The 12,486-nt window shown below is 54.9% G+C and overlaps 1 protein-coding gene across 5 annotated transcripts in view; it reads right to left on the minus strand.

Annotated features, from left to right (window-relative positions):
- Window positions 1-8,967: 8,967 nt before the first annotated feature.
- Window positions 8,968-12,486, minus strand: part of LOC115086663 (multidrug resistance-associated protein 7-like) — a 174,801-nt gene continuing 171,282 nt past the window's right edge. For all 5 annotated transcript variants that reach the window (XM_029592826.1, XM_029592829.1, XM_029592827.1 and 2 more), the window contains one exon: window positions 8,968-9,426. In XM_029592826.1, coding sequence (XP_029448686.1) covers window positions 9,291-9,426 — 136 coding nt within the window. In that variant the 3' untranslated portion in view covers window positions 8,968-9,290. The remainder of the gene's footprint in view (window positions 9,427-12,486) is intronic.

Genomic DNA, 12,486 nt, shown 5'->3' on the forward strand with positions numbered 1-12,486 from the left:
CCTGATCACTCTGAAGATTCTCTACTGCCTGGAAGCTATCACAGATACAGACATTTGTGAGTTACCATCGCTCTCTCAGAGCTTTCCCTGGAACCAGGTACTCGCTCCTCGAGGGCCTAACCCTTTCCAGCTACTGAGCTTTCTAAAGACCTTATGTGAGATCTGTCATCCAGTTCTGGCTATGAACACAGCATACCCTGTCTACTCACTATCTATAGTTTCTCTACAGCTCAACCCTGGGATCGTTGTTCCAGTACCTGAGGGACTTCAGCCCTGCCGGGCATATCAGTTCACTACTGCCACCTCTGGTGGTTCTACTAACCTGTCTAATAAAAGAATTATCTGTGTCTGTCTCCGTACTCAAGCCTAGCCGGTGGTCCCTCTCAGGATATCCTCCTGGGGGCGAAGTCATCTGCCATCGGCCCAAGGATTCACCTATCTACATTCCTCTACAGCTGAGTGTCCTCTCCAAGCACTCCGCTGGTAGCAGATGGCTACTCCTTCCCACCAGGAGTCTTCAGCAACAGATTCATTACAGTTTGTTACTACTCCCTCTACAGGAGCTGAGCATATCAGTTTACTAACTTCTCCTTCCTCAGGAATAGATTATAACAGATTGCTAACTCCTCACACCACAGGAGCAGATTCCAAACAGCTTGCTAACTCCTCCCCTTCATAGGAGTATAACCATAACAGATTGCTAGCTCCTCCCTCCAGAGGAGCTCGCTCATAACAGATGGCTAGCTCCTCCCTCCAGAGGAGCTCGCTCATAACACTGCCCCCTCTCCTCCACTCTCTCTTCCTGTATCTTGATCTGCGGACCTTTGGAGTATCAGACTCTTGCCCTAGTGGACTCAGGGGCAGGAGGTAATTTCATTCTCCAACGCACTTGCGGATTCCCACTACCATTATGAAGTCTCCGCTACTCCTATCTTCAATCCATGGAGAGCCCTTGCCAGGTGAAGTAACCCAGCTCACCGAACCAGTATGTCTACGGACTGGTGCTCTCCATTCCAAAACTATCTCCTTCTTTGTTTTAGACATGAAGGAAGACACATTCTCCTATGTTGCTACCTGTGCAAATTTTGCCAGACAGAAGAGGCCACCCGGTCGTCCTTGGGGTCTACTCCAACCCTTACCCTTACCAGTACCAGACGAGCCATGGACACACATAGCCACAGACTTTGTGGTAGACTTACCACTCTCAGGAGGAAACAACACGATTTGGGTAACTGTTGACAGATTCTCAAAGATGGCTCACTTTGTGGCTCTCCCTAGTTTACCCACAGCTATGGAGCTTGCCCAGCTCTTCATCATGCACATCTTCCGCCTACACGTCATGCCCAAGCACATAGTTTCCGATCGCGGAGTCCAATTCACAACTAAATTCTGGAAGGCATTATGCAAGAAGTTTGACATCTCTCTCTACTTCACCTCAGCATACCATCCTCAATCTAACGGACAAACAGAGAGGATGAACAGGACACTCAAGCAGTTCATTCATGCCTATGTGAACTCTCGCCAGAATGATTGGGCAGAACTGTTGCCCTGGGCTGAATTCGCTATCAACTCCCATCCAGCAACATCCACTGGATCAACACCATTCGAAGTGGTTTACGAACGACTAACATTGCCACCACTGCCACTTCCACTGTCCGTGTCATCCCCGGCAGCTCAATCAACTGCCGAAGATATTCAACAACTCTGGATTCAGACCAAAGAGATGCTTCTCAAAGCAGGACTTCGAGCAAAGAAAGGATACGATGCTCACCACTGCAAGGCTCCAGATTTCCAGCCTGGTGACAAAGTCTGGCTACCCACTAAGCACCTAAGACTTAAAATACCTTCAGCTCACTTCACTCCATGCTTCATTGGACCATTTCCTATTCTCCGACTATTAGGCAATCTCACCTATAGTCTGAAGCTACCACCTACATTGAAGATTCACAATGCGTTCCACGTCTCACTATTGAAGCCATTGATACTTAGTGAGTTCTCCAACAAGACACCTGAACCTACACGAATAGATGCAGAAGATGACATCGAGTACAAGGTAGATGCTGTCCTTGACGTAAGAAAAAGAGGCAGAGTACGGGAATACCTCCTGTCATGGGAAGGTTATGGACCTGAAGATAACTCATGGACACCTTTGGCTAATATACTGGATAAAGAGAGGCTACAAGATTTCCAGAAGATGCATCCTCAAAAACCAAGACCAGGTAGGAAGTCCGGAGGACGCCCTTTGAAGGGGGGTACTGTTGCGTCCATCTGTGCTAGACTGCTTCGCCCCATTTGCCTCACCTTGTTTACAGCTCCTCCCACATCCCTAGGGAAAATGGCTGCCACCGCGTCTACAAGCCGACCTCTCCAGCGTCCCCGGAACGGCTATGGTGCAGCCTCGTGCCATGCTCCTCCCAAGGGCCTAATAGGGAGCGCGCGCACACACCACCCACATCTTTATTCCAGCTATGGCGCGAACCTCGGGGGCGTTCCCCTCTACTGACGTCATGCCATCCGGGTATATAGCCTGTACTATGTTGCTAGCTCGTTGAGTTAGCAAGGACTTGGTCTCGGCCAGTCTAAGCTACTCTGCCGCTTCCTCGCTGCCGCTGGAAGCTCTCTCTCTCTCTGCCCTTCGGGTTATTGCTAACCTGGGTACCTGTTCCTCGGGGGCCCTCTGCTTTATTTCAGGTGCCTTACAGGCATCAGGTACTTGCTCCTCGAGGGCCTGCTCTCCCTGCCTCGGTGCCGCTACCAACTTCTTCAACCTGGTGGAATCGCATATTAACAGCAACCATCTTGTGAGTAATCTATCAGTCTATCTTATTCACAGTACTGCCTTGCTGGGAAATCCACACTGGAATCCCCCTTTACCAACGGGTTGAGAAGGGTCCCCTCTGACGAAGGTCCTGAGACTGCTACATTCAGACTACCTCACTACTGCCACCTCTGGTGGCACACTACAAGAGGAAATGTGGAAAAAGGATTTGTATTCACAAAAAAGCGGGGAGTAGCTTGCTTGTTATGGCGGCTACTACCCCAAACCAAATTAGCCTGATACTTCACTTTCAATACATGTCCAGCATAGCTCTCTGCTTCAATGGCAGGGGAGAAAGTCTGATACTTCACGCATATCCAGCATAGCTCTCTGCTTCAACGGCAGGGGTGAAAGTCTGATACTTCACTTTCCTGGCAGGGTGAGCGCTAACAGGAACTGCAGGTGGCACTAGGGTTTATCAAGCAGTGTCAATGAAACTTTCTCTGTCTCCATCTGCTGGAAGGGAGGCAAAACCACAGATCAGTCCAGGAGTCTGGACTGATCTGTGGTACTACAGGAACGAAAATTAGCAGGTAAGAACCAATTTTCCTTTTTGCAGTATGCATAAAATTGCTCTCATAAGTACTTTTTTTTAAGTACAACCGACCCACAGGGTAATATTTGAAATCTCATTTACGTGCATAAAAGCTTTTGAAAATTAACCTCTGAGTGTTGTGTCCGGGTTTGGAGACTGCGCCTGCAAAAAGTGTTATGCCGGTCAGCTGAGGAGACTGAGGCTGACCGAGCTTACCCCTTCTGGCCGTGGTCTGCTGCGCTCCGGATCCCCGAGCTGGGCTCGTGGGTGCCTCCTCAGTCTCCGAGTCCTACCGCGACACCGAGAGACCTACCCCTGCGGCCGAGATGCCGTCACAGCGGAAGCCCTGCCCCCGACGTCCTCTAGGTGCGCGCGGCGAAGTCTGCCCCTTTCTTAAAGGGGTCAGCGCGGGAATGCCGCCCAACACCCGAGAGGTCTGCGCCCTCTCCTGGAGATATTTAAACACTCAGCTCACTCTTTCAGGTGAGTTAGCAAGGATTGGATACGCCTCCGGTCTAAGCTACTCTGCCTCTTCCTTGCTGCCGCTGGATTCTCTCTCTGACCTCCGGGGCCATTCACCTCTAACCTGGGTACCCACACCTCGGGGGCCCTTATGCTTTCTTTCAGGTGCCTATCTGGGATACCAGGTACTCGCTCCTCGAGGGCCTGCTCTCCCTGCCTGGGTGCCTGCAAATCCAACTACTGCCTGCTGGGATCTTCATCAAATGCCGCTATCTATTCAGTGAGTAATCTAACCTTGTCAGCTTGTCTCATCTCCAGCTTCAGTGCTGTGAGTCTACCTCCGGGACTCTCTCCTCTACCCAGCACAGCCTACCATCGTTGGAGTGTGGGACGGGTCTCCTCTGCCGAGGACCCCTGGACTACTCTACTGGGTTACCTCACTGCTGCCACCCCCTGGGCAGCATCTCCAAGCTGTATAACAAATACAAATCCTCTGTGTCTGCGTGTCTAGAGTCTAGCCTAGCACTGCGGTTTCTCACGGGGTTCTCCCCATGGGAGTGGCCATCGCCGCAGTACCCAAGAATCCACTCCAGCACCTCATAACCATAACAAAAAGATACAGACAGGATGATGTCGGTTCATATGATGGCTATTAAAATGATCAGCGGTCTTCACCATAAAACATATTTTTCCCTATATGCATCACTTTGCACTTTTCTACATTGAATTTCATCAGCCATTCAACTGCCCGGTCTCCCAGTCTCACAAATTCCTTCTGCAATTACTCACAATCCACCGCTGTTTAACAACTTTGAATAATTTTGTGTTATCTGCAAATTTGATCACCTCACTTGTTGTTCCCTTTTCCAGATCATTTATGAATATGTTAAACAGCGCAGGTTCCAGGACCAATTCCCACTGGGGCAGATTTTATAAATCTGTGCACACGCGTGAACAAGAGTATGCGGGATTTCCACAGATACGCGCGTAGTCGCGCGTATCCATTTAAAATCCGGGGTCGGCGCGCGCAAAACTGCCCAAAATCGGTAGCCTGCGCGCGCCGAGCCGTGCAGCCTGCCCCCGTTCCCTCCGAGGTCGCTCCAGAATCGGAGCGGCCTCGGAGGGGACTTTCCTTCGGCCTCCCCCCACCTTTCCCTCCCTTCCCCTACCTAACCCACCCCCCCCCAGCCCTATCTAACCCTCCCCTACCTTTGTTCAACAAGTTACGTCTGCTCGAGGCTGGCGTAACTTTGCGTGCACCGGGCCGGTTGCCGCGCGCCATGTTCCGGTCCGGGGGCTGGTCCGGAGGCCGCAGCCACACCCCCGGGCCGAAACCACGCCCGCGGCCCCGCCCCCGGATGACGCGCCGGCCGCTTCATGCCCCCTCGACACGCCCCCGATGACGCACGGGTCGCGTCACGCCTTCCGACACGCCCCCCCCGGGAAAGCCCCAGGACTTACGCGCATCCCGGGGCTTTGCACGCGCTGAGCCTATTCAACATAGGCTCAGCGCGTGCAGGGGGAGTTTGGGGCAGGTTTTCGGGGGGTACGCGCGTATCTTATGCGCGTACCCCCCCGAAAACCTGGCCCACTATTTGGAAAACTGCCCACTTCGTTCTACCCCCTGTTTCCTGTCTTTTAAACAGTTACCAGTCCAGAACAGGACACTACCACCTATCCCATGAGTTTTTTATTTCCTGAAGAGTCTATTATGGGGGACTTTGTCCAGTGCCTTCTGAAAATCCAAATACACTACTTGTTTATTTACACCTTCAAAAAATCTAGAATATAGGTAAGGCCATTAAGCCATGTCTATCTATATGGCCAGTGATTTTGCTTTTAAGAATGATTTCTACCATTTTGCCAGCACCAACATCAGTCTCACCTGTCTATAGTTTCCCAGATCATCCCTGCAGCCCTTTCTAAAAGCTGGAATTACATTGGCACCTCTTCAGTCTTCAGGTATTGTGGCTGTTTTAAATGATAGGTTATGGATTACTAGTAAGAGGTTTGCATTTTCATGCTTGAGTTCTTTTAGGACTCTTTGGTGGCTGCCATCAGGTTGTAGTGATTTGCTACTATTTAGTTTGAAAATTTGATCTATTTCATCCTCCATTATCACAGAGATTTGCTTTATTTCTTAGAATCATCACCATAAAGGAAAGTTTCAAGTCTTGGTAAGTTTCCTCCTCAATAAAGATATATGCAAAGGATTCATTTAGATTTTCTGCTATTTCCTTGTCCTTCCTGAGCATCCGTTTTACTCCTCATCATCCAGCGGCCCAACTGACTTCCTCACAGGTGTTTTGCTTTAAACATACATGAAAAATGTTTTATTAATTATTTTTGCCTCTATAGCAAGCTTCTTACATTTTCCTTTGGCCTGTCTTATGCTATTTTATCTCTAACTTGCCATTGCTTATGCTCTTACATATTTTCTTTTGGGTCTGCTTTTAATTTTTTGAACAATGACTTTTTGACTTTAACTGCCTTTTTCACTTCACCGTGAAACCATGTTGGCAGTGTTTTGTCTTCCTTTGACCTTTTTTTAATGCTTGGAATATATTTTATCTGAACTTCCAAGATAGTATTTTCACACAGGGGTAGATTTTAAAAGAAGCGCGATCAGCCTACTTTTGCTTGCGCATCAGACTCAAGCAAAAGTACGCTGGATTTTAGTAGATACGCGCGGAGCCGCGCGTATCCACTAAAATCCCTGGATCGGCGCGCGCAAGGCTATTGATTTTGTATAGCCGGCGCGCGCCGAGCCGCGCTGCCTAACCCGTTCCCTCCAAGGCCGCTCCAAAATCGGAGCGGCCTCGGAGGGAACTTTCCTTTGCCCTCCCCTCACCTTCCCCTCCCTTCCCCTACCTAACCCACCCGCCCGGCCCTGTCTAAACCCCCCCTTACCTTTGTCGGGGGATTTACGCCTCCCGGAGGGAGACGTAAATCCCCGCGCGCCAGCGGGCCTCCTGCGCGCCGGGCCGCGACCTGGGGGCGGGTACGGAGGGCGCGGCCACGCCCCCGGACCGCCCCGGGCCGTAGCCACGCCCCCGTACCCGCCCCCAAAACGCTCCCGACACGCCCCCGAAACGCCGCGACGACCGGGCCCGCCCCCCGACACGCCCCCCTCCGAAAACCCCGGGACGTACGCGAGTCCCGGGGTCTGCGCGCGCCGGTAGGCCTATGTAAAATAGGCTTACCGGCGTGCAGGGCCCTGCTCGCGTAAATCCGGGCGGATTTACGCGAGCAGGGCTCTTAAAATCCGCCCCACATTGGGGTAGATTTTAAAAGAAGCGCGATCAGCCTACTTTTGCTTGCGCATCAGACTCAAGCAAAAGTACGCTGGATTTTAGTAGATACGCGCGGAGCCGTGCGTATCCACTAAAATCCTGGATCGGCGCGCGCAAGGCTATCGATTTTGTATAGCCTGCGCGCGCCGAGCCGCACTGCCTCCCCCCGTTCCCTCCAAGGCCGCTCCGAAATCGGAGCGGCCTTGGAGGGAACTTTCCTTTGCCCTCCCCTCACCTTCCCCTCCCTTCCCCTACCTAACCCACCCGCCCGGCCCTGTCTACACCCCCCCCCTTACCTTTGTCGGGGGATTTACGCCTCCCGGAGGGAGACGTAAATCCCCGCGCGCCAGCGGGCCTGCTGCGCGCCGGGCCGTGACCTGGGGGCGGGTACGGAGGGCGCGGCCACGCCCCCGGGCCGTAGCCACGCCCCGTACCCGCCCCCAAAACACTGCCGACACGCCCCCGGAACGCCGCGACGACCGGGCCCGCCCCCCGACACGCCCCCGACACGCCCCCCTCCGAGAACCCCGGGACTTACGCGAGTCCCGGGGCTCTGCGCGCGCCGGGAGGCCTATGTAAAATAGGCTTCCCGGCGCGCAGGGCCCTGCTCGCCTAAATCCGCCCGGTTTTGGGCAGATTTAGGCGAGCAGGGCTCTGAAAATCTACCCCATTATTCATGCCTTATGCTAATTTTTATCTCTTACAAATTGCTCCTTTTAGGTTTTTTTTCTGATTTCCTCATTTTATCATAACCTCCCTTTTTAAAGTCATATGATACTGTAATTGTTTATATAATGTCCTTCTGTATTAGGGAGAATCGACCAGAGGACATGTAGATGTACGTGTATGGAGAGAATAGCCCCCACTAGAAAGTGAAACACTGAGAACAGTCAATATGATTTATAGCTCAGGACTGCTTGAAACAAAGAAATCTGAGTTGCACATGTGTCCTGCTCAGGACTGCTTGAAACAAAGAAATCTGAACTGCACATGTGTCCTGCTCAGGACTGCTTGAAACAAAGAAATCTGAACTGCACATGTGTCCTGCTCAGGACTGCTTGAAACAAATCTGAGTTGCACATGTGTCCTGCTCAGGACTGCTTGAAACAAAGAAATCTGAGTTGCACATGTGTCCTGCTCAGGACTGCTTGAAACAAAGAAATCTGAGTTGCACATGTGTCCTGCTCAGGACTGCTTGAAACAAATCTGAGTTGCACACGTCTGCATACTGTAAAGTGTAACAGCTTTGTTCCCAGTTCTGACTGCGGAACAGATGGAAGACAGTGAGATGCAGATCTGTTTTCCTGCACAGTTTCGTCCTCATTCCTTGGGGGAAGGGGGGAGGGGGCGGGGAATTTATTAAATCTCACGCCCACCAATTCCTTGCAAGGACATCACTGCCAGGGTTGCACCAGTAATTTTTTGGGGATGAAACAGGGGAAGTTAGCCTATGATTTAGTGCGTTGTTATATTATCTTATCCCTGTCTCTTTGCTGTTCTGTATACAAGAGCGTTGCTAGCAATAGTTTTGTTCTTTACTATTTTCTTGTATGCACATATGCTATAGTCTCTGACATATTGCCTGTGTCACTTACTATATTTTGCCAGAACCTTTGGTATTACAATACTTTTTTTTATAAAGTAACTTTTCTACTGATCTCCCGAGCCTTTGTTTCCTTCTCTACACCTCCCTGCAGTGTTTATGTGAAATGTGATTGGTATTGCTTCCCCGGGAGTCTCAAGAAGATGTTAGATAAGAGAGGACAGTGTGAGGACCCCTGAGGCACTCCACGCTCAAGCCTTGTTAATGCCGATGTTTCACCAAAAATGCAGGATTAAATGAGACATAGGTGGAAAGGAATAGTAAAACCGCACATTTTATTCATGGTATTTTCTCATGCCAGATCTTACTTCCAGGCAGGAACTCTTTTACAGTGCAGTGCGGGATTGTGTGCAGAAAGGACCTTTAGTTCCTGTCTCTCCAGCAAAGCAAGGGATTCCCTCTCCATCCTTCCAGGCAATGAAGGGAAGCAGGCACCGCATAGGAAGGCAGATGTTTCAGGATGCAATTGCCTTCCAGTGGATTCGGTCTTTTCATCCAATGCTGGAATCCTTCTGCACAGCTGTTCCAGATGCAGAATTGAAGAAGCAGGTTATCATCTCGGTGAAACCCTGCCTGCCCTCACTGCTCCCCGCTCTGGATGAGTCTGTAGAACGACGACTCCGGGTTGTTGCAGAGCACTCTGGGAGAGTCCAGCTCCACTGCTCTCCCGGCCTCCATCACCAGCACCCTGTCCGAGTCCATGATGGTGTTCAGCCTGCAGAGAGAAACGTAAGGGGGCAAGTGTTAAGGAGGCCGTAGGAAGAGACCGGACTTTTTCCTGCAAAGGGTAATAGTGCTCTCAGCTTGTGTCTCTGGTTACCATCCTCCTAGGCATCTCAACGCGTTTCTGAACGTGAAAGCAATATATAGCCAGGCAGGATAACTAACCTACTCATTCCTCTTCAGAGGGCAAGAGCAGGCCTGGCTAGGGATGCTGCGGAGCAGGCAGGGGGAGAAAGGTCCAGCCCTGGCTCAGTGACACCAGCACCCAGCCGGGTTCAGGGGGCTGAGAAGGGACAGATGAGAAGCTTGTGCTATCACAGTCCCGTCAGGGAGCCCGGTCTGATTCAGCTGAAACTCAAAAGAAGCTTTCACTCGCCTTTCTAAGCACATTGTAATGATTTTCTTACAGCTTGACTGTTCTATTTCTATTTATTTACATTTTATATTCTGCTTTTTGCACTTTTCTCAGCGCTGCAAAGTGGATTGCATTCAGGTCCTGTAGGTATTTCCCTATCCCCAGAGGGCTCACAATCTAACGGGCCGATACAGAACGCTGCGCTCGGCCGATCGCACTGTTAGCCCCATTTGGACGCGCGTTTTTGACGCATTATTTTTACCCCTTATACAGTAAGGGGTAATAGCGCATGGAAAATGCATGGCCAACCCCCCAAAACTAATAGCGCTGATCACAAGAAAATGCAGGTTGATGAGCCTATTAGGTCGTCTCCCACAACACAGAAAGCAAAATGTGCAGCCAAGCCGCACGTTGGGGTAGATTTTCAAAGGCTACGCGCATAACCTGAGAAAATACGCCCCAGGACACGCGCAAGTCTCAGGGCTTTCAAAAGTGGGTGGTCCAGGGTGGGTCCGAGGTCAGGGCAGTCTGGGGTGGGTCCGAGGTCAGGGCAGTCTGGGGGCAGGTCCAGGGTGGGTCCGAGGTCAGGGCAGTCCGGGGTGGGTCCGGGGTCGTGTCTGAGGTCAGGGCAGTCTGGGGTGGGTCCGAGGTCAGGGCAGTCTGGGGGCAGGACCGGGGGCGTGTCTGAGGTCAGGGCAGTCTGGGGTGGGTCCAGGGTGGGTCCGAGGTCAGGGCAGTCTGGGGGCAGGACCGGGGGCGTGTCCGAGGTCAGGGCAGTCTGGGGGTGGGTCCGGGGGCGTGTCCGAGGTCAGGGCAGTCTGGGGGTGGGTCCGGGGGCGTGTCCGAGGTCAGGGCAGTCTGGGGGTGGGTCCGGGGGCGTGTCCGAGGTCAGGGCAGTCTGGGGGTGGGTCCGGGGGCGTGTCCGAGGTCAGGGCAGTCTGGGGGCAGGACCGGGGGCGTGTCCGAGGTCAGGGCAGTCTGGGGGCGGGTCCGGGGCGTGTCCGAGGTCAGGGCAGTCTGGGGGTGGGTCCGGGGGCGTGTCCGAGGTCAGGGCAGTCTGGGGGTGGGTCCCGGGGCGTGTCCGAGGTCAGGGCAGTCTGGGGGTGGGTCCGGGGGCGTGTCCGAGGTCAGGGCAGTCTGGGGGCAGGTCCGGGGGCGTGTCCGAGGTCAGGGCAGTCTGGGGGCAGGACCGGGGGCGTGTCCGAGGTCAGGGCAGTCTGGGGGCAGGTCCGGGGGCGTGTCCGAGGTCAGGGCAGTCTGGGGGCAGGTCCGGGGGCGTGTCCGAGGTCAGGGCAGGTCCGGGGTCGTGTCTGAGGTCAGGGCAGTCTGGGGTGGGTCCGGGGTGGGTCCGAGGTCAGGGCAGTCTGGGGGCAGGTCCGGGGGCGTGTCCGAAGTCAGGGCAGTCTGGGGGCAGGACCGGGGGCGTGTCCGAGGTCAGGGCAGTCTGGGGGTGGGTCCGGGGGCGTGTCCGAGGTCAGGGCAGTCTGGGGGCAGGACCGGGGGCGTGTCCGAGGTCAGGGCAGTCTGGCGGCAGGACCGGGGGCGTGTCCGAGGTCAGGGCAGTCTGGGGGCAGGACCGGGGGCGTGTCCGAGGTCAGGGCAGTCTGGGGGCAGGTCTGGGGGCGTGTCTGAGGTCAGGGCAGTCTGGGGGCAGGTCCGGGGGCGTGTCCGAGGTCATGGCAGGTCCGGGGGCGGGTCCGGGGTCGTGTCTGAGGTCAGGGCAGTCTGGGGTGGGTGCGGGGTGGGTCTGAGGTCAGGGCAGTCTGGGGTGGGTCCGGGGTGGGTCCGAGGTCAGGGCAGTCTGGGGGCAGGTCCGGGGGCGTGTCCGAGGTCAGGGCAGTCTGGGGGCAGGACCGGGGTCGTGTCCGAGGTCAGGGCAGTCTGGGGGTGGGTCCGGGGGCGTGTCCGAGGTCAGGGCAGTCTGGGGGCGGGTATGGGGGCGTGTCCGAGGTCAGGGCAGTCTGGGGGCAGGACCGGGGGCGTGTCCGAGGTCAGGGCAGTCTGGGGGCAGGTCCGGGGGCGTGTCCGAGGTCAGGGCAGGCTGGGGGTGGGTCCGGGGGCGTGTCCGAGGTCAGGGCAGGTCTGGGGGCGTGTCCGAGGTCAGGGCAGGTCTGGGGGCGTGTCTGAGGTCAGGGCAGGTCCGGGGGCGTGTCTGAGGTCAGGGCAGTCTGGGGGCGTGTCCGAGGTCAGGGCAGTCTGGGGGCAGGACCGGGGTCGTGTCCGAGGTCAGGGCAGGCCGGGGGGGGGGGTCCGGGGGCGTGTCCGAGGTCAGGGCAGTCTGGGGGCGGGTCCGGGGGCGTGTCCGAGGTCAGGGCAGTCTGGGGGCAGGACCGGGGGCGTGTCCGAGGTCAGGGCAGTCTGGGGGCAGGACCGGGGGCGTGTCCGAGGTCAGGGCAGTCTGGGGGCAGGTCCGGGGGCGTGTCCGAGGTCAGGGCAGTCTGGGTGTGGGTCCGGGGGCGTGTCCGAGGTCAGGGCAGGTCTGGGGGCGTGTCCGAGGTCAGGGCAGGTCTGGGGGCGTGTCCGAGGTCAGGGCAGGTCTGGGGGCGTGTCTGAGGTCAGGGCAGGTCTGGGGGCGTGTCTGAGGTCAGGGCAGGTCTGGGGGCATGTCCGAGGTCAGGGCAGGTCTGGGGGCGTGTCTGAGGTCAGGGCAGGTCTGGGGGCGTGTCTGAGGTCAGGGCAGGTCTGGGGGCGTGTCCG

The sequence above is a fragment of the Rhinatrema bivittatum genome, chromosome 3 (assembly GCF_901001135.1).
Source record: "Rhinatrema bivittatum chromosome 3, aRhiBiv1.1, whole genome shotgun sequence".
Lineage (NCBI taxonomy): Eukaryota > Metazoa > Chordata > Amphibia > Gymnophiona > Rhinatrematidae > Rhinatrema > Rhinatrema bivittatum.